The following is a 26149-nucleotide window of genomic DNA, read 5'->3' on the forward strand; positions in this document are numbered from 1 at the left end:
TATCTTGACATAGACAAAAATAAAAACTATAGGTAGGTACCTACTTTTGTAATGTGGGCAGAGGTGGCTTAGTGCCCTTACGCACTAGCGGTTAACCGCGGGGGCGGCTAACCACGCGGTTAGCCGCTTTCCCATTTTAATATGCAACCGCTTATGATTGTACGCACTAATCATATAAGCGGTTAGCTGCCCCCGCGGTTAACCGCTAGTGCGTAAGGGCACTTAGAGTATTAATAATTGCTCTGTGGTTCTTGCGTGTTCTTGCCGTCAACATTGCCGTCAACTCGCCAACTCGGTCTTAACCAGTACTTCTATAGTCTGTGACTCTGTGCTATACCTAGTTTACTTGCTCTGTGGCTATAGTCTATAGACGGGCAGACGAAGCTCCAAACCTGTGCTCCAAACTGCTACACATGGAGGACGATAAAATAATTTAAAAATTTACAAAAAGTCAGTGAAAGTTTAATTTGTGATTTAGTGTATATTAGATGAAAATTATTTTCTGAAAATGTTTTCGTACATCCCCAGATCTTTGCTGTGAGTATCATTTTTCATTTATTTTGGGAGTTTACTTAACGTGACCTGTGTTTTTCCCAATTTGTAAATGCATTTAATATTTTGGTTTTTTAAAAAAGTAAGTTTCATTGTACATAATATAGGTAATTATATTTTATTAAAAATATATATCAGGTGATTTGTAACTTTCAAAACATTGGAACCTAGGAACGTGTGAAAGGCTTGTTTTGAATCTAAAAAATAACATGTATTAATTATTTTGTAATAAGTGGTTCATAGGTTTAATAAAATATCATTCTCAGAGATTCTTAGATTATAATAAAACGATATTTTTGTTAAGATTAGGCTAATTGTATTGGGCCAATGGAAACTCATTTCGATATTGATCCTGCCGAAACACGGTTGTACCTACGTCGCTTATATTTCCACGTCTCTTGTTTGTAATTGTTCGATTATAATATTTTATTAAATATCCGGTATATTAACCGTGAAGAAATAAAGTACAGTTTAGACGAACGAAGAATTCTGCACACAATAATCTATACTAATATTATAAAGCTGAAGAGTTTGTTTGTTTGAACGCGCTAATCTCGGGAACTACTGGTCCGATTTGAAAAATTCTTTCGGTGTTGGATAGCCCATTTATCCAGGAAGGTTATAGGCTATATATCATTGTGCTACGACCAACAGGGGTGGAGCTAGGGGGTGAAACCGCGCGGAGCAGCTAGTAAATAATAAATTAAATATCTTATTTGAATAGTTTAAAACAAAATTTAATAATACATTTAATAATTTAGTCAGGCTCAATAGTATTTGATGATAATGAATAATTATTAAGATTATAGTATATAATTATTATGATACTGTGTATTAAACATTATGATACATTGTTTTCTTGTTATTGTTTAGCAATAAAAATTCCATGTACCTACCTACATTATTTTTGGCATGTCCCATTTGTTGAGACTTGGCAACATCACTGCTAATGTACCTCAAAATAATAAGCTGGTACAAAAATAGCTAACACTTTTTCATTGTTTACCAACATCATTACCTTATGAAATTGACTTAGGTATCTCTATTTATAGATAATAGTTTTAACTTTTAAGAAAAAAATGATTTCTTTAACATAAAACAGAAAATCTGAAAATTGGATTTTAGAGTAGGTACCTACCTACTTTGAAACTAATTGAAATAGGTATTTTGAATAAATTTGATATGCTAAAAAATTTATTAAAAATAGAGCTAACTTTATTTTTGAGTTTGAGCATCTTCTACTTTTGGATATCTGGTATGACTATTTTGAATTATTCCTTGAAATTTGAATACTTCTTATATAGCAAATTGTTGTCTCAATTTAAACAAATTGTAGAATTGTTTAAGTGCTTAATGTTCAGTGTTGATCCTTCTGACATGATGTTTATGTTAAAATTATTATGGAAACAGGATTTTGATGTCTTTCTACATAGCAAACATCCTTTTTATTTTAAATTCTTGTGCTTATTGTCCAATTTGTTCATAGCCTAATCTATGCTATAAATCAAGCAAATTTTTTTTAAGAACTAATATTAAGAGGCCTACACCACCGAAACTAGCGCCACCGAACATTTTATTTTTTTACTCCTTAACCAGATCAAATTTAAAAAATCTAGCTCGGTACTTTGCTAGTATATTACTTGTAGTATTTTTGGTATTACTTTTCACTATTCTAACTGTTCATTATTCTAGAGAACTTTTGATTACCGCCAAAAGTGGCCACTTTTGGCGGTAATCAAAAGTTCTCCTAATTTACCGAATGCAAAATAATGAAAAGTAATACCAAAAATACTACAAGTAATATACTAGCAAAGTACCGAGCTAGATTTTTTAAATTTGATCTGGTTTAGGAGTAAAAAAATAAAATGTTGGGGGGGCGCTAGTTTCGGTGGTGTAGTCGCCTTAAATTAAATTATATAAATAGTATTAAATTTCAGTTATCATAGGTATCGACATAGCAAAAAAAAAAAAAAAAATGTAGTGTTAAAATCAATTCACTTATATCAATATAGATTATAGATCATATAATATGTACATACCTTCATAGGTAGGTAGCTTTTAATACACAATGATGAAAAATAGGTCCAAAAGTGATGTGGAGTGGAGTAGCTTGTTAAACATTTAAAACTGTATACTGTATAGGTAGCCAGTTAATTGAAAATTAAAGATAAACGACTTTTAGTACAGTGCAAAAATTTGACTCATTTTTAAGACGACTCTTGTGCCAATTTATAAATGAGGCGGTGACGTAATTTAAATAACGACGAAAAAGTCGTGACTAAACCAGATTGCCCCTTGATGATGTGATATTTCCACTTTATTACTGTACCTAGTTTAGCATTCTACAGTGTATCGTTTTACAGTTTTTGTTAAGGATAAATTATTGACCAAATGCTTAGTAGGTAGGTACCTAGGTACCATGGTTTGTATAAAAATGCGTAAATCAAATCAATTTTTCGGACCATAGCCTAACCCGCATTTACCCGCCCGCAACCTATTTCTAAACTTATTCTAATAAACCTTTTACTTTAATTCTTATTTAACCTATTATATAGTTTTAATTTCAAGGGGATAGGTTCCATTTATCTCAGTTATAATATCAAGAGGAAATCAAGAGGTACCTTTTTCCTCATTCAAGATACCTACGAAGTTCCAAATGAACGATTCGAGTCAATTTATATTGCTTAGGTATACCACTAATATGTGTACGTTCCTATTTACGGACGATTATGAATGCATGTTTTTTTTTTTAAATAAGGATTCCGACTTAAATTGTTATTGTGCAAAATTCATAATTTTTATACCATCTTATTCGTGTTCCACAATTAAATTCTCATTTGCGATTCTGTCCCTTTGTGGTAACTATATCCGTATATTTTTTTTTTACTTAGGATAGGGAAGCGCTTGACCACAATCTCGCCTGATGGAAAGCTGAGATGCGGTCTAAGATGGTACGCGCTTCCCTAGTAGGTACCGGTTCACTCTTCGCTTGAAGGGCTACGCTTCGCCGTATATAGGTTAAATTTATATTCTTTTTGGCTACTTTAACTAGGTAGGCACTAGGCATGCTCTATATTATACCTAGGTATGCACTGATATTATTTTTGTTAGTCCACAAAGAGCAATGTAGATTCGTCAGATTATAATTTTGAACTAATAACGGTACACTTATTTAAAATGATGATCAATTAGGTAGGTATTTAGATTATTTCGTATTATTATCTTCTTGTCCCGGCTCTACTTTCCGCTGGTGAAAGCATTTTTCAAATTGTTCAGTAGTTTCGGAGCCTATTCAATTCAATCAAAACATTCAAATCCTTCCTCTTTTCCATATTAGCACAGTAATGTTATTCTGTTTAGAGCTAGCGCGCACGAGCAACTTTGTCTCCGCAACTATTTTGTCTCCGCAACTATTTTGTCTCTCCAGCCATGGGCTAGTATCAAAGTGCGCGTACGTAGCGACGCAACTCTCGGGAGACTTTTTTGTCCGCGGGTTCGGAGACAAGCCCGCGACGCAACTGTCGCCCTATCTATTGGTTTCAATGCAAGTGCGCGCACGGCGACAAAAATGTTGCCTGTCGGCGGCCGCCGGCCAGTTGCCGAATGCCGCGTAACCGGCGTAGCGATAATACGTATTTATGTCAACGTATTTATTCTCGTAGGTTATCAATTCGGCCGGTATATTTTTTTTATGTATGTACACCGATTACTCCGAGGTTTCTGAACTGATTTACGTGACTCTTTTTTTGTTTGATGCAGAATGGTGTGGGATTGGTCCCATAAAATTTATTCGGATAAGCCCAGTAGTTTTTATTTTGTGAGCATTTTTGTCTGATCTCGATGACTTAATTGAAATGTAGCAAGTAACTTTGATTCATTTCCAGGTAACCGATTGAACTGAAATTTTGTATACGTATGTAAATTGGATAGCGATGAAACATTATCATGACATAGAGCTGATTTGATGATGGAATCGGAAGGTGGCCATAGGAACTTAGTAATAATATATTGACTCAACTTTATCGAGTTTGGGCTCGTTTGATTCGTGTTGAAAAATACACTAAAAAGTATTAAATAAAAATAACTTCGTTAAAAACAACCGACTTCAAAAACGGAAAAGTAAAAAATAAAAAAGATTGATATCGATATTATTAATTACTAAAAAAATTTTTTGGAAATGTTCTCAATTTTAAAAACATTGTATGGAATTTCCCCAATGTCAGTCTCTCACTCCATAATGGGTGCACCCAATATTGCCTTTTTCGCTGCCGTCTTCGGTTTCTAAGGACAAGAGCACAGACAACAACCGTCTCTTCGAAATCCATGTTGATAAATGCAGAAAATTTTAAAGAAAAAGTTGCGTTGCTGTCGCTTTCGTGTGCGCATCGTTCAAAACTTTGCGAGGAGACAGCGACAGAGACAAAATAGTTGCTGGACAACTAAGTTGCTCGTGCGCGCCCGCTCTTACCGTAATACAGAGCTAGCGCGCAAGAGCAACTTTTGTCTCCGCAACTATTTTGTCTCTCCCATCAACTCTATAGGAAGTTGCGTCGCTACGTGCGCGCACTTTCATAATAGCCCATATGTGATATGGTGGGAGAGACAAATAATAACCTCGTGTAACATAACAGCAATGCAAATGAATATAATAAACTCTTATTCAAAAGTTGTTTGTTATTTTTTGTTACTGACTTTATAACCAGTACTTTGGGCCCTTACAATAGGTTACACTAAAATATTGGATAGAATCCTACCTAGTTCGTTCATCGTTAGTCATAGTTGCTACCTAGTTGCTCTATCGTCCTTTTTCACGAAACAATTCACTGTGACGATATAGGTACCTACTTAGGTACTCTTATGTAGTTTGATCATCTTTCCACTCATAGGTACGTTGTTGTTTAAAATGACCATAACTGTGCTGATTCATTTATACTTTAACGTTACGAATTGTATTGTTGCTCTAAGTTATCAGCCAACATTTACATTTGAGTCACTTACACTCGTTTTATGTAATTTATCAACTTTGACGTAATTGATAATTTCAATGCGTCTTTTGATAATATGTACCTAATGTAATCGCAATAGGTATAATTAAACGATCAATCATCAATTGACTGGCGATAATAATGCAACAATATTATTAAAGGTCGATAACAGCGTGTTGTGTATAAATAGTCATTGAGACACTTATCAAACGTGCATCATAATAAATCGTACCTACGTTGGTATTTTAAAGTACGATAATACGATAAACGTGTAAAATCTTAGGTTGGTTATTCTAGAATCTAGAGTTTCCTAATTTAACCCACTCTTTATCGGCGTCGTGTACTTATTCTGAAAGTGAAAATGTAGCAATCTTTGCGAAAATTTTTTTGGAAAACAATATCCTTGAGGGAAGCATAGTTATCTACTCATACACGTTTACAGTGTTATACACAGGATTTCCTTAGAAAAGTAAACTACTTAGGTATAAAATGGTTGTGATAGCTATTCTTCTAATAAGTATAGTAATTCATGACCTTGAATTTGATTTGCAGTAAACTTTTGAAATTATCCTAGTTACTATCCTACTAATATTATAAATGCGAAAGTTTGTATGGATGTATGGATGTTTGTTACTCTTTCACGTAAAAACTACTGAACCGATTACAATGATATTTAGCACACATATAGAGGGTAACTTGGATTAACACATAGGATAGTTTTTATCCCGGAAATCCCACGGAAACGGGAACTATGCGGGTTTTCCTTTGCAAACGCGGGCGAAGCCGCGGGCGGAAATCTAGTTACTAAGATATAATCTTACCTTAGCCTTCTTATCACGATGAAATTGACATTGTTATAGATGCTGTTCAAACGCTATAGGCCCGAATCGGGCTCTCGCGTATGCACTGACCAAATGTCCAGTGTTCCTAGAACCATCATTGTCACAATGCCGGAACTATCACGAAGTAACCGGCGATATCGTCTGTCCGAATATGATAAGAGGTATTGACCATTTGAGAGATCCCCGCCTGAACAAGGTACAGTTTCATACTCATATTATAATATAACCTATTTCCAATCGTTTATAAAGTTCGGAATTCGCTACTTACTTACTTAATGTTTCGTGTCAATTATTATGAGTTGCACTTGCACCCAGCTAGTTGGCAAACGTTCAATTTGTTAACAGGCATACTGGCCATTGGCAATCGGACATTATAATTTGAATTGCTAGGTCATGGTTCATTAATACAGCAATTTACTTGGTAACTGTGAAATATTGAAGTGTTTATTTATACACAAGAATGTGGATATCGAATGTATAGGTAATTGTGATTTTTAGGGACTAGCATTTACGCTAGAGGAGCGCCAAGCCCTCGGCATTCATGGTCTCTTGGCTGCAAAGTTCAAAACCCAGGAGGAACAGCTGGATATTTGCAGGATATCGATAGACAGATACGAGGACAATCTCAACAAATACCTCTACCTCGTTGAGTTACAGGTGACTAGACAGCATAAAGGTACCATTGATTTAATGATATCTTACCTAAGTGTATTGCCTAATATTTCGGTCTATACTAAGTGAAAGTTAGGTGCATGATGTCTAATAGTGTCTATTCTCTTTGACTGAGCTCTAATTTAGTCAGCTATTTGCATTGCTAATAGTGGAAAGGATTACGAAAGTTTAAATTTAATAATGTGTACTTGAACTAAATTGAAATGTATTTATATTTTCAATGTGCAGGCAAACTAGCTAGCTATATACGTTATTAAAATGATATTCTAAACATTATTGTAGAGACCAATTTTATTTTTCCATTCAATTCTTGCAGGACAGGAATGAAAAACTGTTTTTCCGTCTTCTGTCGGAAAATGTTGAGAAGTATCTGCCCATAGTGTACACTCCCACCGTAGGACTCGCTTGTCAGAGGTTCGGTCTCATTTACAGAAGGCCTAGAGGTCTCTTCATCACCATCAATGACAAGGGACATGTGTTCAATATCCTTAAGAACTGGTAAGTGATAAAACTATATTGTTCTGTTATTTATTTGAAGATTATGTACAAAGTATTTGATCATTTGTAAAGTCAAGATAATATAGTTCTATCGCGTGACAAATAAGTCAATTTGTGTGAGAAACAATTGTTGAACTACACAACACGTGACGTCGAAACAGCTAAAAATAGTGTATTGTTACGCGCCTGTCAAATGTTTAATTAATTGGTGGTTAGAAAAAATGTGCCTCATAAGTGCAAATTCACTATATTACGTATTCTTTTAGGCCTGAACCAGACGTAAGAGCTATAGTCTTTACTGACGGCGAAAGGATCTTGGGTCTCGGTGACTTGGGCGCGTATGGTATGGGTATTCCGGTGGGGAAGCTGTCTCTGTACACGGCCTTAGCTGGAATCAAGCCCCATCAATGTTTGCCCATCACTTTGGATGTCGGTACTGATAATCAGGTAAATTATAATACGTATAATATATTGGTCAGTTTTCCATGTTATTCAATTTCTGATTCAATAAGACTGGTTCTGGTTCGGTACTGTACTATGCATATGTAAATAGTAAATACCTATTTAATGCAAATGCACCTTGAAGTGGTTGGATCAATATATTTAACATACTGTTTTATATCTCTTGAGGTGTGCCTTTGTTTGTAAGGTGAATGTTATTAACCGGCTTCAAAAAAAAGGAGGAGGTTATCAATTCGGCCGGTATGTTTTTTACCGATTACTCCGAGGTTTCTGAACCGATTTACGTGATTATTTTTTTTCGATGCGGGATGGTGACGAATTGGTCCCATAAAATTTTATTCGGATAGGCCCAGTAGTTTTTATTTTATGAGCACTTTTGTCTGTATTTGTAAATGTTGCAAGTGCAAGTTTGAAGTCGGTTGTTTTTAACGCAGTTATCACTTGTTAAATATTCATTTAGACTGTATAAGGCTATTGCTATAGGAGGGTGTTTTTCGTGTTCAAAAATAACATTGAAATGTAAAATTGAATCCCACCAAAAACATTTTCATGTAAAATGTTGCCAAGACGAGCCCATATGACTCGCACTGTCAAAAAGTTATCAGATCTCATGTAGAGCCAAGCTTCTAACACTACACGCCCTAACTCTACAAGGCCTAACTTCACAAACTCTACACCTTAGTCAAAATATGTGGCTTGGCCATTTCGCTACATTCACATCGGCGTAAGGTGAAAAATTAATTCACTGTTCATAACTTTTGTGTTATACAATAGTTCTTGTAGTAACGAACGGCCAAGCCACATATTTTGACTAAGGTGTAGAGTTTGTGAAGTTAGGCCTTGTAGAGTTAGGGCGTGTAGTGTTAGAAGCTTGGCTCTACATGAGATCTGATAACTTTTTGACAGTGCGAGTCATATGGGCTCGTCTTGGCAACATTTTACATGAAAATGTTTTTGGTGGGATTTCATTTCTTTTTGTAAGTTGTTTGTAACAAAATTTTATATGTCGATTAAACTTCTAATTTTTTTTAACAAACATATATATATCTATATATATCTAGGGGAACCAAGTTTTAGATTATTAGATTAGACCTCTAGCGTCATCAAAATTTAATTTAAAATTACAGGTCTTATACAAACTCCCATCCCCTAGTTTAAGGGGATGGGGGATGAAAGTTACAAGTTTTATAATTTTTTTGTTGTTTGTGTGCTAATACTAGCTTACATACAAAATTTCAGCTTTCTAGGACATTAGGAAATACCATAAGAATTTTGATGATCATCAGTGAGTCAGTGACGAAATTAGCGTTTTTTAGATATAAATAAAATCTGAAGTATAAAAGCTAATGTCATTAAAACTTAATATATTCAATAAGTCCGCTATTGACAATATATCCCGAAAATTTTGTTGATCTAGCATAATCCAAACCCAAGTTATGAGGGTTCAAAAAAACGTCGAAGCGCTTCGAGAAAAGGTAGGTAGTGCCCGTCGCTTGATCGCTTGGCTCGTCTTGGCGGGGGCACTACCGTGCCCCCAGATTGCTTATACAAACACATTACGTTACACGTATCTAGAACGGTTTGAGTCACAGGATTTTGTATTTCCGAAATACAAGAATATAGGTAACAATATTTAAAACGTACATATTTCGTCTTATATTACAAAATCGATTCTCGAACTACATAGTATCTACTTCAATGAGTACTAAGAACAGGTAGTTACGTAATACTGATTCTAGTCGGTCACGTTTTAAATATTTTAGTAATAGCTGTTCAATTGATTTTTCGATTTATATGCGCATGTGGATAACATCACCACTGCTTGAAATGGCGAACTCTGAAGGAAAACATCGTCAGGACATATGCCAATCTACACTTGGCCAGCGTGGCGGATTACGGCTTGAACCCTCATCGGAGGAATATATGAACATATTATATGGGCTGATGATGTGTGACATTCGTGCGAATCGCGAGGCGAATGGCGATGCGAATACCGATCGCGCATAATATGTAAACATTGCACTCGATATCCGCAGCGCGTTTCGACTTGCGACTTACGCTGGCAGTTAGCGCTCGGCGACTATTTTCACGTCCTCCATGTTCGTATGCGAATGTCAAAATATTTCACTCCGAGTCCGAGATTGGAACAGTGGTTCGCGACGGCACTTACGACGTATGACAACGATTGTGTATAAATGTGGTATTAAATGTGTAGAAATAGTCCTAAAAATATTATAATTTAATTAATGTTTACGGCAATTTGATTGGTCGGATTAAGGCAATATAGCAAAGTTTAATTTAAACATTAGAAAATCGTTCCGAACATTCAAATTTCACATAATATAGCGGGACTGGATACGTTAGATTCGCTTTGTTCGTGCAATCAAGATTTATATTGCCCGCATGCGACCGCTTCTAATGTATTAAATGTTACTTTTGTTATCGAACTGAGGGTATAGATAAACCAGATTTTAAATCTTTAGTTAATGTGCGGTGATCTGTCGCTTTCAAAAATAAAGAGCGCGTATTCCATTCGCGGTAAAAATCAATGTGATTTTTTGTTTTTTTAAGAGTTAAATATTGCAATGATTTTAGCAAATTATTCAAAGATTATCACGGTTTTGGAAAGATAAAGTTTAGATTTCGTGCACGACAACGTAAAATTATATTTTTTTTGTTGATAGTTTTTTTTAATCGAAGGTAATCTCGGCATAGTGTTTTATAAAAAATAACGTCAGAGCTCAGAGTACTTTCAGGATAAACAAAACCTGAACGACAATAAGCCAAAATATTTTATTTTATAGCCCAATTACGATAATAGGTATGCCAAAAATTTATTTGGAAATAGATAATTCAAAATTGGTTCACTTTAACATTTTTTATACTTAATCAGTTTAAAAAAATGTGTGCGTGCTCTAGTGTACAAACGTAAGAAGTGAAACTTTATGACCTTATTTTTCAAAAAATAATTTACTATATGCAACTTTACAGAAATTCGTCGAATCACGCGTGGTAGGGATAAGAAAATGATGGCGCGTAACGGAAAAATGTCACGCGTAACAAAAAAATGTTATACTAAATTTTTTTCCAACCCCAATAAAGAAGTTTCACTTAAATAATCTATAGACATAATCTATAGACATAATCTATAGACATAATCTATAGACATAATCTATAGACATAATCTATAGACAACTGTTAGGCTTGTTTTAGCGTCACGCTGACCGCAGGCTGCCAAATTGTATGAACCTCTGAATCCTTTCGGGTGACTCTAAAAACAGCATAAACTTCGCGCGCGATCGTTTGCTTACAGCGCCCTTCGTGCAATTTTGAACCTACATTCAATACAGAGTAGGTACAAAATAGCACGCACGTCACGAAGAGCGAGTGTTCGATGGAATACGCGCCCTTATAATTTAAAAGATTTTAATTTGTTGGTGTTGTGATGTTTGTAGATAGACTATTTGTGTCTTTCTCGTATGGCGATATGTTACTGTTTAAAGATTGTTTATAATATGGCTTCGTTGTGCATCAATGAATAACGAAAGAGTAGTTTAAAATTGGTTTTCACGTGTTTTTTTTATAGGATTTACTAGAAGATCCTCTGTACATCGGCCTGCGTCAAAGGAGGGTGAGAGGAAAGGAGTACGATGAGTTTATCGACGAATTCATGGAAGCGTGCGTTCAGAGATACGGACAGAATACTTTACTACAGGTTAGATTAGTAATAATTATAATTTATAAATAATCATTTTAAAAAGTTCCATTACACTGCGATAATCATTGGGTATATTTACGTATCCGGATAGATAAAACATGTAATTTACTAATCTATATTCTATAAATATAATTATATCGTAGGAAAGACAAAACTGTACTTTAAATATTTTTTTTAAATAAGACTTACTTGGGGCGTGAAACCGAAGATAGATACCCAAGTCAAAAAACCAAGGGTTAAACTCAAAAGTACTGCATGGATTTACTTCGAATTTGGTATAGATATAGCTTCATACCTGAAGAAGGACAATTTTTATCCCGGAAATCTCATGGGAACGGAAACAATGCGGGTTTTCATTTGACTACACGGGCGAAGCCGCTGGTGGAAAGATAGTAATATTCAGTTAATTAATATTAATATAAATGTAAATTTTTTACTTATGTTATCGATATCAACTATAATAATTAATTATCTTTACGTAGATATAATTCTGGTTTGAACTTGAGTGTATCTGTACGCTAATTAATTATTCAGATTGACCGTGAAATATATTATATACTTTTGTTAATAGATAATATTATTATCGTTTGACTGCATTTACAGTAATAGATTATGATTAATATTATAATTCATATTATTCTTGTTCAGAATAATTATAGTTGGGTTCAACGGTTTCACGTACGCAAATAACCATTGTTTATTCAGAAAAGTATTCAGGATTTGAGTAAATTCGTACTCCATAAATACTCCTTGATGTATAATTTTTTTGGAATCCGTTTTCATCGTGAATGCACTCGTTAAAATTTCCTGGAAAGCTTTTAATTTTATTTGTTTGTTTATTTTACGAGTTCCTTTAAATTTGTATCAGTAGTTATTTCAGTTTCTTTTTAAAGATCTTATATATCTCGCTTTCCGCCGGTGGCTCCGCCCGCGGTTTCAAAGAAAAACTCGCATAGTTACCGTTTCCGTGGAATTTAAATGGGATAAAACCTATCCTATATTACTCGTGGAAAATATAGCTTTCGAATGGTGAAAGAATTTTTAAAATCGGTCCAGTAGTTTATGAGCCTATTCATTACAATCAAACAAACAAACAATAAGTTTTCCTCTTTATAATATTTGTGTAGAAATAACAATGCAAGGTTGTGCTGACGACTTACATTGTTCTGAATAAAACATCAGAAACGCATGAAGTCATAATGATGATAATACATGATACACCTTCATTCAATAAAACCAATCGAGTACTATATAGTTACTAGTAACTGTCTATAATCTTTATTATAGTACTACATAATATGTGTATTGTGTAATGTATAGATAATGTTTTTTATAGTAGGTATTATATTCTACTAATACGAAAATTGTCTTAAGCTATAATATGATTTTAAACAATGTGGATTTGCCTGATCCGTTCTTCTATACCCGTGTTCTCGAGTAATGACCGATACGCTATTATTAAAACATTTTATTACATAAACAAAACAGAAACCAAGATAAAAATAATCTGCAATCGGTCGTTATCACTAGTACTCGTGTTTAAAGATTATTTAGGAATATGATATCTTTTGCAGTAATTTACGTAATCAAAATATTATAACATTTATCTCTATCATTTATAACACTGCAATGTATTTTATATTTTTATCTTATCGTTGTGAATGGATGCTCGTATTGATTTTTACTATGAAGTATGAACGTTAAATGTTTTGTTTTAATATCGTTTTTTATAATTTGCGTTACTTTTATTTTTGTAAATGTTTTAACACGTCGGATGCATAGTTATCTTTTTAATTGTTCTGACATAAATAATGAATTTAGAGCATTGTTGGAAAAATAGGGAGTAGAGACACACGTACTTAACGTCGGGACTTTGTCGTTTATTGTAATAGCTTTCCACCCGCAGCTTCGCCCGCGCAGTCAAAAAAAAACCGCATAGTTCTCGTTCCCGTGGGATTTCCGGGATAAAACCTATCCTATTTCCCGGGGTAAAAAGTAGCCTATGTCCTTTCTCGGGTATCAAAATATCTCTATACCGAATTTCATGCAAATTAGTTCAGTAGTTAAGGCGTGATTGAGTAACAGACAGACAGTCAGAGTTACTTTCGCATTTATAATATTAGTATGGATGTCGTAATTATAAAGGTCCTCTGTCCTTCAATTTCATTCATATCTAAATTACTAACTAGAATATGAACGGTTTTAACTGTGTTTTATTCTTACCTTGCTGTGGTCTGTTAAGAAAATTAAGAACGCTTGTATCATTTATGATAAATGGCCAACCTTCAACGTATAATAACGTCGTATATCACCCATTAACAGGACCCTAGTGGAAGCGAGGGAGAGATATAAATGTACTCTATCTATCACTCTGGAAATGATACCTACAATGCTAAAATTGTCATTTTGGTGTAACGTAACATATTATTAACTATCTGACCCAGATGAGACAAAACCTATGTGGTCGTATGCATGAATAGTTTTTTTGTTATATATCGTACCAAATAAACTAATAAAACGAACAATGATTTGTAACTAAATGCCATTGTTAAAACTAATTCTTACTAGGGAAAACGCATTGAGTTAATCTGGTTTTAAGTACCTACCTAGTGTAAGCGAGTTGTAAAGGAAAACAGATTTTTGCTGTAACATATCTATCAATATCATCTAATAAACTTCATTTGCCTTTCATCGTTCTTGAATTCAATTGCGGCTATGCGCCATCTCATGCATAACGAACCAATGATTGAATGAAACAGATTTACTACAAAAAGTGTTTACTAACGACCTACCGCAATGCTTCCTGAATCAGTCTAGACTCTAGGTCACAGTGTCTCGTTGTGACATAATCTAGATGTTCTATTATATCTATATCATTTATTTAGCGAACGTCTTCTTATTTATAAATAGACTGCTCTTTTCACTCTCGTAATTAGTTAGACGTTTTGATATTATGAAACTGCAAGGTAAAGATAGTAACGATTACCATTTACAAAAGCATTCCTTTTTCTTAATGTTTTATTTTCCTTAATTATGGGTTGAGGTTTCCGTGTAATTACACCGATAGATATTTTATTTCGATTGAATTTGAAACGGTTCCATAACTATTCTAAACTTTATAGTATGCCCGATCTGATGGTTTTTCCCAGTGCTGCAAAATTTTCACCAGCTTTTCATAATATAATGCTTGTATGATTATAATCACCATTGCAAAGCGGAAAACGACATGTATACGACAAACAGGGTTTAATGGTTTTACAAATTAACCATTATTACACATCCGTAACTATTTGTTAAATGCGGTTCGAGTTATAACGAGTACACACATTATTAGTATGCAAATATACGACATTACCATTGACACACGAATTACTTCTTAAAATAAACGGCAAATAATCGTCACAGTATTCTTAACTGAATTCAGTCTTAACCAGATAGAGGACGTCTTAACTATGTATTTGTAGGTGACGTGAAACGGTTGGTTATATAACAACATTTTGCTGTTACACTTTACGTAACGTAGAAATTTCCACGTACATTGTAATTTTGATCTTATTTTATGAATATAATTCAGATAGAATATAACTTAACCCTGTGCCCCGATCGGCCCGATCCGACCACGACACAATAGATTTTCTATTGTGTCTGTGATTCCGGGGGCTGAGTTATTACTATTATAAAAAAATTACCTACTATGCGAAACGGGTCAGAACTGCAAAATATTAAAGCTGTTCTGTAAAATATTAAAAAGGAGTGCAAAATGCATGCATGATGATGTAGCAACGCGCAAAGATAATAAAATAATTATTAAGATTTAACCAATACATTTTTTCTCTAGTTCGAGGACTTTGCGCTTGGCAACGCTGGTCGTTTGCTCGCGAAGTACCGCAACAAGTACTGCACGTTCAATGATGACATCCAAGGTACTGCGAGTGTGGCGGTCGCGGGTTTGATGGCGGCTGTCAGAGTCACAAAGAGGAAACTCAGCGAAAATATATACTTCTTTTTGGGTGCTGGATCTGTGAGTTGTTTTTTATTAATTAATTATTTAGAAAAGAGGAAAATCTTTTTATTCAAAGAAAAAGGTATTTGAAATATTATGAGGGATAAAGAAAATACTAGGCAAATTTTAATAAATATTAATTTAAGAATGAAAGGATAAAGATGTGCATGATTCAAAAGATATTTCATTTCCTCTGAAAACAGAACAACAAAAATAAACATACCAGACACATGGTCATACGTTATGTCGAACAATATGCAGCCGGAAAAATGAGTCCGCTTTTAGACTTATTTTTGTCAATACATATTCATAATAACAGCTGTCGAGCTTTGAAGTACGTAATGATGCACTAAAACCACCGATAGTAGTTTTTCTTAAGTATATATTTTGAGAAATGTACTATGATCTTTTTGATGCTCGACTTACAAATAATTATCTTTATAGTTTTAAACGATCTCTTCATTAGGCCCTATTGTCCAGATAACTAAAAGAAAAGAGTCTTGTCACTACCTATTTTCCACAATTTCCATCACATTTATCTAATTCTTAATACTTTAAACAGGCTGCCAACGGCATAGCAAACCTCACAGTAGCCGCCATGGTAGCAGAGGGTCTACCGTTACAACAGGCCCGGGATCGTGTATACATGTTCGACGTTGATGGACTTCTATCCACACAACGGGAGGGAGGTGTTCCCGAACATGCTAAAGCGTTTGGCAAGAATATAGCACCAGAGAAGGACTTTGAGACGTGTATCGCTAAGATCAAGCCGAGCTGTCTTATTGGTGAGTGTTGTGCGGTGTTTAGAAGTGATGTATACAGGTTTGAAGTTAAAGGGTTAGTGCTATGTGTCAGGAGGGAGGTGTTCCCGATTCTATCGTTGCAAATGATTGACATTTTGTTGATGATATGATGATTTGTGTGTTTTCAAATGAGAGAATACGTATATCTTCTATCATGTTGGATATTTACTAACACATCTGTATAAAATACTTATTAATAAAAAATAAAAAATGTGTGCGTGTCCTAATGTACACACGTAAGAAGTGAAACTTCTTTATGACCTTATTTTTCAAAAAATAATTTACTATATGCAACTTTACAGAAATACGTCGAATCACGCGTGGTAGGGATAAGAAAAAGATGGCGCGTAACGGAAAAATGTCACGCGTAACGAAAAAATGTTACACTAAATTTTTTTCCAACCCCGATTAAGAAGTTTCACTTCAAAAAGATACACGGATTTGCAAAAAAATCGAAATACTTATACTGTATTTTGTTTTGAAGATTAAACAATTTTTTTAATGTAAATCGTCATTTAACGTCATAATATTTATTTTCCAGGCTGTTCAACGGTGGGTGGTGCGTTCACTCCCAACGTGTTGAAGCAAATGGCCAAAAACATCGAGCGGCCCGTCATATTCGCTCTCTCTAATCCAACCAGTAAAGCGGAGTGCACAGCTCAAGACGCCTATGATTATACTGAAGTGAGTATAAAAGAAGACGACGATGAGTAGACCATCCATACTAATATTATAAATGCGAAAGTAACTCTGTCTGATACTCAATCACGCCTAAACTACTGAACCAATTTTCATGAAATTTGGTATAGAGATATTTTTATTACCCGAGAAAGGACATAGGCTAATTATTATCCCGGGAAAATCACGTGATCCCGGAAATCCCACGGGAACGGGTACTATGCGGAGTTTTCTTTGAATACGCGGGCGAAGCCGCGGGCGAAACCTAGTAATATTATAATATATCTGTTCTAAATTTTATAGAGATCTAATCATCTGATTTTGCGTGATTGAATAACACACATAAATATGATTTGTGTTTTTTTTGATGCACTTTTATAATAAGTAAGTGTACGCGCGACCGCTAGTAAGTAGCTTTAGAAATTAGTACCTAACCATATTACTTGGTCTGTGTTAGTAACGAAATAAACGTTATCAAGATTAGACGTGCGTTTTACTTAACCAAGTTTTACCAAGCAAAAGTGAACCTTATTGCCTCTACAGTAAGGATGAATGATGTGTAGAAATTAAAATAATGTTAATATATCTTGTTGCGTTAGTTCATTTTTTAAATGAACGTATATTATACTAATAGGAAAAGGAATAGCAGTTGTATAGGCGAGCGGTATTTGACCTTGATCCTTGATATTATGCATACCGTAAAAATTTGGTATAATTATACCAGCTATTGAAATGAATTATTTGGGTTTTTTCCTTAATGTTCTTTATACTGTGATATATCATTTATCGAGCGTTTCATATTTAAATTAGAATATAATTAATAATCAGTATTTTAAAACAATCGAATAATTTGAACATAAATAGAAGAAAAATGTAAAAGAACAATAAATGAAATGTTTCGGAAACGTATTGATTTTATCAAGGTCTAGTTCAAGACAACCTTGATTGTTGTATGTAATTATACACTGTATATCGAGTACCAAATTACCGTTATTTTCTAGTCTGTATTCTTTTGTTATCATTATTTTAGAAACGGTAATTTTAAAATTGTTAATTGCTTGGATGGAATGGCAAATTATGTACACAGTAGTTTATGTTTCCTCATCTGAAGTGAAGCGCTACTAAAATATATTTTTCTATTTTTAGTGTAAAATATTGTATTACGGTTTTATTTTCATCTCATCAGAAATGAATATCAGAGTATCTACTTAAAAAAAAAAAATCACAATCCGTTCAAAACAAACAGAAAATATGAGATCGAATTGAGACACGACATTTTGGTTAAAAACACCTTTTTTATATATTACATAAAAAAGTTTCCTTTATAATTCCAGGGTAAATGCATCTTCGCATCAGGATCTCCGTTCCCTCCGGTTCAGTATGGCGGCAAGGAGTTCCACCCGGGGCAAGGGAACAATTCATATATTTTCCCCGGTATAGCTCTAGGAGTTATAACCACAGCAACACATCATATACCCGAGACCATGTTCCTTACTGCTGCTAGGGTAAGTTAGCTATAGTCGAGCCAATTTAATAGGCAACATTTGACGTCTATCAATTTTATCTTCGAAGAGAGGTAACCTGCTTAAAAACATCGATTAAAGTGAATTAATCGATACGGACTTGAAACATTTGTCAATCGAATTTATTAATTTATGAAGATTTTTATTCACAAGTAATCAATGCATTCGATTCTAGATGTCAGATTTCGATTTTTAGAGTAACATCTCTGGTATTTAAAAAGAAAAAAGGTTTATTGACACAAAATTGTAGCGACGTCAGTTCTTCAATTCAGAAATTGTTTATTATGTTTAGAATGGTTTATCAGTAAAATGAAATCTTAAAATTACTTGTATCGGTCATTATTATTATAAATATGTAATCGTAATTGAAAAAAGTTAAGCAAATGTGCAGTTCTAACAAAACGAAATATCATGTTATTCTATGTCGTCGTTACTAGGTTACGTTGTTGAATTTTGTTGAACTGTCAAATGTTGCCTATTAAAATGGCTCTACTATAAATGGTATTTAAGTTTTGTAAAGAAATGCGTGTAAAATTAAAAAAAAAAAAAAAAAAATTGCTGACGACTGTGCACTTGACCATTAAGGGGGGTTAGGCGGTCAGCGAAAATTCAGCTATTCGGGCCTGAGGTAAGCGGTGGTCCGCGTTTAGTATGGAATCAACGTGCTCGAAACTAAAAATCGTAAGCGCCATTCACATTTTTATCAAAAAGTGAATGAAAATAGTTAGTATTTTCTAAATTTAAAACAGTCACGAAATCGAGAAGGTAAATGCCTATGTACTTGTGATTTTATACGAATTATTATCGTAAAATACGGTTGTAATGAGCATTTATATGATATTTTAGAGGTAACTTCAGAATATTTTTTTATCGAGCAAAATTTTTCCAATCGTGTTTTGGAAACAGTCATCCCATCACACATACGTTCTGAAATACATATTAGAAATTTCAGTGCGAAAAAACCTCAATATTTTCAATTATAGCTCATAGAAAACAGTCCATTTTTCCGTGTTCACCTACTAAGGGCCCTTAAATAGATTTTTTTTAGAGAGAATATGCCGCAAAATGAGATTTTCATGTTAAAATCGGTTCAATATAACATAGCTTCTTACTTAACTATTCCTTGAAAAGCAGTTTAAATTTAATATTTGTTTATAATTTTACGAATAATCGTAAAATGTAGTTAAAAATACGTACATATAAACATATTTTTAGGACGTAATAATAAATTGAACATGATGAAAACGGGTGTTCTAAATTTGCTTTATCTATTATCTTGATATAGATATGGGAAAACCGCCTCATCTATTATTGATAACTACTGTTTACAAATAAATGTAAAATAATCGGAAAAACTACGTATTATTGACGTAATAAGATTTGACCGCATGATCTTGTCGTGACTTGATAAAATTCACGCGTGTTATATTGAAGATTTATAAATAAATGTACATTTCGGAATCTTGTGATAAGATCAGTCTATTTATTCTTGATACTAGCTTCCGCCCGCGACTCCGTCCGCGCGGAAAAATTAAGAAAAATTAAGATTTATTTTTTTTCTACGTATTTTTCCGGGATAAAAAGTATCCTATTTTATGCCCAGGATAATAAGGTATAATTATACCAAGTTTCATCGAAATCAAACCGTTAGTTTTTACGTGATGCCTTCACATGCAGACAGACAGACAGAAAGACAGACAGACAGACAGACAGACAAAAATTTATTTAATCACATATTTGGGTTTGGTATCGATCCAGTAACACCCCCTGCTAGTTATTTTTTCAATATTTTCAATGTACAGAATTGACCCTTCTACAGATTTATTATATGTATAGATTATATGAGAAGATAATATTAGAAGCTCGTAAGATTGTTGATGTTTTGCCTCAATAATATGTATATTATGGCTTTAATTCCAACGAAGTCAATTTAACATTGTTAAGATATTTGAAATTCCCAAATGACTGTGTTTATATGTAGTACTAGCTGCTCCGCGCGGTTTCACCCCCGTGGCTCCACTCCTGTTAGTCGTAGCGTGATGATATATAGCCTATAGCCTTCCCCGATAAATGAGCTATCTAAAACCGAAAGAATTTTTCAAATCGGACCTGTAGTTCCCGAGATTAGCGCGTTCAAACAAACAAACAAACAAACGTACAAACAAACAAACTCTTCAGCTTTATAATATTAGTATAGATTATATTTGTAGTGTAAGTACTAATACTTAGTTTATTTATTTATCATAATCTTATTTTCAGACCCTAGCCAACTACGTCAGTGAAACCGATTTGGCGATTGGCCGCATCTACCCTTCGTTGTCTGAAGTCAAAGAAGTGTCTCTCGCCATTGCTATTGAAGTCGCTAAGATGGCTTATGATGAAGGTAAGCAATACTAGAATAGTTTTTTTTCATTATTATTACGAAATGGTTTAATTTAATGTAATATTGGAAGACAGATTCCTTATACTGATAAGGACATTAATGGAAAATTTAATGATATAACCAATAGATAAAAGCTACATCGCTCATTGGTATTTATTTGACATGATTTGAGAAAAAAATCAACTACATTCTTCTGATTTTTCTACGTAGAAAGTAACGTTCCGTGGTAAAAATATTCCATCTCTTATGACGAATGACGAACCAAACAATATAATGTTTGAATTTCTATAAGAAAAAGGATTATATTCCGTCTAAAATAGGAATTGTTAAGCATTTCCGTTATCAATATTATTATTAAATCAGGGATCGGCTATCTCTATCCGAAACCAGCTGATTTCACGAAGCACATTAAGCAACGGCAATACAACTACCATTACGAGTCGCAGGTACCGGACACTTACAAGTGGCCGCACTATCCGACACCTGGCTATGCGGAGTGCGACGGTCGGATATATCCGAGCTATTGAGTCATTGATAACGTTAGTTTTGCTAGATTTTGCGAGTATACATCGTTAATAATGTGTAATTATTCATTTGACTTACATATAATGAGTAAAAATCCATTTAATACACGTAGGCATCGGTAATCATGTCGATATACAAGTGTAGTTATTGGCCTGGGTCATGCGTTTTGTGGGAAAGGGTGAAGTAGGAATATAGCTCGTATTGCAATTATATTATGGTTGAATATGCAATACAACTACCATTACGAGTCGCAGGTACCGGACACTTACAAGTGGCCGCACTATCCCACACCTAGCTATGCGGAGTGCGACGGTCGGATATATCCGAGCCATTGAGTCATTGATAACGTTAGTTTTGCTGGATTTCGCGAGTATTCATCGTTAATAATGTGTAATTATTCATTTAACTTACATATAATGAGTAAAAATCCATTTAATACACGTAGGCATCGGTAATCATGTCGATATACAAGTGTAGTTATTGGCCTGGGTCATGTGTTTTGTGGGAAAGGGTGAAGTAGGAATACAGCTCGTATTGCAATTAAATTATGGTTGAATATGCAATACAACTACCATTATGAGTCGCAGGTACCGGACACTTACAAGTGGCCGCACTATCCGACACCTAGCTTTGCGGAGTGCGACGGTCGGATATATCCGAGCTATTGAGTCATTGATAATGATAACGTTAGGTCTGCTAGATTTGACTGGGTATACATCGTAAATAATGTGTAATTATTAATTTTTATTGAGTAGGAATTGAAACTTAATATTCATGTCGATTTTAAAGGTGTAGTTAATGTAATAGGGTCATAGCGATGAGTAAAGTGCAACTAGTAGAAAAACAGCTCGTATTGTCATTGCTTTACGGTTGATTTTTCATTAAAAGGCTTTAAGTATTTCTTATTTTTTCTTCATTTATATAAGTTGATTTCAATTATTATTTAGCTAGACCTGCAGACTTACCAAAACAGTATTTAATACTACACTTATCCTATCTAATCTAACATTTTATGTACAGAAAGAAAAAGAAAAATATGTATAATGATAAAAATACGAAGTTTATAGCATTCGGTCGATGGTATTTCAATCCAAATAGGTATTCCACATAACTTTTGAATGTCACATAATATATTAAAAAAATACAATTTTAACACTTTTGTTTTTCCAGGTCTCGCATCAGTATACCCCGAGCCGAAGAATTTAGCCAAGCACGTCGAGAATCAAATGTATAACTACTACTATGAAAGCTCTATGCCCGTGGTCTGGGATTGGAAGCCCGAAGAGAAATTCAACGTAAGACCCATACAACCGGTGCCCAAAAATATCTAGATCTTATTCAAAGTGTCTAGATTGTTTCGCGTTTAAAGTTTATAGATCTTTTACTAAATTGGTGGTAGCACAAGAGAGTTGTACCGCAACGTATAAGTGTGTTTAGAGTTGAGTATTTTCTGGGAGTAAAAACAAATTAATTGTATTGAATATTTAATTTATTTAGTACACTGTATTTGTCTATTTTTATTTTCAAAAATATCTAGAGTTAATTTTTTTATTCGTTGAAAATGAAGCTTAATTATTGTCATTATAAAATTGAATTGTTATAGAATACTTTCTAATGTATTTTCAAGCCGTAGTCTGGCGGTCAGATTGGCAAAAGACAATAACTCCCAATTTCTAGAAAGAATATTTACCGTATTATATATTATCGACTTTAAAATTAACTATTTGAAAATTTAAATCTATAAAGTAGAACAATGTTAATAGATCGTTAAATTTTAAATTAATATGTATTCATCTATATAATTTCTTTTCACTATACTTGCGTGTACAACGAGTTTCCTATGTGTGTTAAATGTACCAAATCTTCACAAAATTACGAAAATTAATATTATTGACGTTGTGGTGTATTAGGATGCCTGCTGTATGACTAGATAAATAATTATTGGTAAATAATTCAATGTTCCGCACCTTCTATGAGGTATTATTAATTATTATTATTATATGTCCATTTTTAACATTATACACAAAGTATTACCTCTATAACGTACACTATTTCAAACTATAACCGTATTAGAATCTATTTGACAGCTAAATAAATTCTCAAGTTAAATTTTTAGATGCCCAATCAGATACAGCTAAACAATATTGTAAAATGATGCATTTATTTATAGTCTGTAAAAATATAGAGTCGCGCTAGCGTTAAAAGCCCAGTTTAAGATTGTTCAATGTACATTAAATAAGTATTATAAACGATAGATTTCTTACTGAAAATTTAGTTCCGAAAGCTGTTTGAGCGGGCACTTAAGAATTGACTGTAAAACGTATTCACAAATTAATTATTAATTTATTATTACCTATATGTAGTGTTAGCTGTCACGTCGTATAATATATGATATAATATAATATATGTGTGTTTGTAGTGTAGCTTCTTATGACAATGTTCAAATTGATGTTAGTATTAAATTGTGGCCTTGTTTATGCTTCTTCTCGAAAATTCCTAATTTTCTTGCACTATCTATTTATTATTAATCATATTTTTGTGTGATTCCGCTGAATTCTTGATATTTTCTAATTGCAAACGAAGGTTGTATCCCCCGATGAAACTGTATTTCCTTGCGGTTGTTGCTTTTACATTTTTGTGTACGATTTTTAAGTTTGTTAAACTTAACCGGTATTTATACGAGTATTATCATTTGACTTTTATTATTTTTATTTATTTTATTTTAAGTATAAATGTTTTTAATAAAGATAAGGTTTCGTATTATATGTGTATAAACAGCTCATCATAATATGTTTAAATGAATGTATTTAATGTCAAAGTCTAGTCACCGCAGCATTATTTTAAATTATATGGTCTATGTATGATATTATTCTATTAAATCTAAGAAAATATACCAGTTATAAAGAGATTAAATCGATTCTCATGCAAAATTGCCACTCAAAGAGTGAAAAATTGTGAACCTACCTCAATAATTGATGTGAGGCGACAATCATGACTAAAATATTTCTATATGTTTCGACTCGGAATCATTTTAGTATTGTGTTCAGTATTTAAAGAAATAGTGAGACGAATATATTCGCAGAGCGAAAGAGATAGTGCTATTAGGAACCGAAATAACATTCACAATATATTTCAAGTTTATGTTTTGGTAAATTTCGTATTATTGAGAAGTTGTTTTAAATTTCTTAACAATATGAATTTTCATAATGAGCCATTTTGATACAGTTTCGCATTATCAAAAACATGCTTCCCTTTCTGTCGCATAAAATAAATTACCTGAGTATATTATTTAATATTTGTTATTTTAGTGTTTTACCTCCCGTTCTACGAGATGTCTATTTAGACAGTTAAAAAGGGACAGAGTAACGTAAAAATACGTCATAATTTAAACAAGTTCAAGAAAACAACACTTATTAATTAACGCACCTATTAGTCCTTTGTAATGTTATTCCGGTTCCTAATAAACGTCTTAATAAGTTATTTATATTAGAGCTTGTATCTAAAGATACGTGGTGATTATGTTGCTGTGACGATGTAGAAATACGGTTTAACTAACTAGGGTTGTTACAGTCTTAAATCAGTTTAACTTCTAGTGTGTGAAGGAGATGACGCTAGACGACCTATATAGCTCTGTCTTTTTTCCACACTGGATGTAATACTGCTTTAAGACGTCATGCTAACCCAAAGTGTTTTGTTTCAATGTTTGACTAATGTTTTGTGTCGCAATTTATCCTGTCTTCGTTTTGTTACCAGGGTTTTTACTTAAGTGCAGTTAGGTCAATTAACATTAGCTCCTCTCCAATGTAACTTGTTTGGAATGAAAGAAAGTTATTGTATGTTCGTAGTAAATTGTTAAAACGATTATGAATGGATGTTACTAATTAAATATGTTCGAAACGTATATGGTGTGTTATTTTTTATCCTTTTATTGCAGCTTTGTTTCAGTGTAAAATAATTATATGTCATTGATTTGGCAGTACCACGAAATTGGGAAATAAGTTCCTTACGATTCGCAATAGCTATGGTACTCACAAAGTACAGTATAAATATAAATTGAATCTATGAAATCCTGTCTGATAAGAAAAATTAATCAATAAATAAGAATATACCTAAATTTATTGTCAAGCGTGCCTACACCAAGAAGCTTATATCTAATACACGCCTACACTCACCACTTAACTATTAAAATGACACTTAATTACTATTATAGCTAGTGCGCTAGAGCAACTTTTGTCTCCGCAACTATTTTGTCTCCCCATCAACTCAATAGGAAGTTGCGTCGCTACGTGCGCGCACTTTCTAGCTCATAGAGTGGATGGGAGAGACAAAATAGTTGCGGAGACAAAAGTTACTCATGCGCGCTAGCTCTTAACATTTAACAACTTCACATAAAAGTGGTCAAGCACTATTGATAGCGAAGATGTGTTAAAGGCAGAGAATCCTTCGCTAGGATACAGAGGACACCACACCACGATGACACATTCTATAAAGAAAAAATACGTGGA

General features: G+C 33.6%; 1 protein-coding gene across 1 annotated transcript; it reads left to right on the top strand.

Annotated features, from left to right (window-relative positions):
• The first annotated feature begins 365 nt into the window (after positions 1-365).
• On the top strand, positions 366-25545 carry LOC123694885 (NADP-dependent malic enzyme-like). Its single transcript, XM_045640490.1, has 12 exons — positions 366-537; positions 6398-6575; positions 6878-7036; positions 7368-7549; positions 7816-7996; positions 11598-11726; positions 15568-15750; positions 16295-16517; positions 17077-17219; positions 18548-18718; positions 20996-21119; positions 22815-25545. Exons 1-12 carry the CDS (start codon positions 509-511, stop codon positions 22973-22975), a joined length of 1863 nt encoding a protein of 620 aa, XP_045496446.1. The 5' UTR covers positions 366-508; the 3' UTR covers positions 22976-25545.
• The last annotated feature ends 604 nt before the right edge of the window (positions 25546-26149 follow it).

Source organism: Colias croceus, chromosome 10 (assembly GCF_905220415.1).
Source record: "Colias croceus chromosome 10, ilColCroc2.1".
Classification (NCBI taxonomy): Eukaryota; Metazoa; Arthropoda; class Insecta; order Lepidoptera; family Pieridae; genus Colias; species Colias croceus.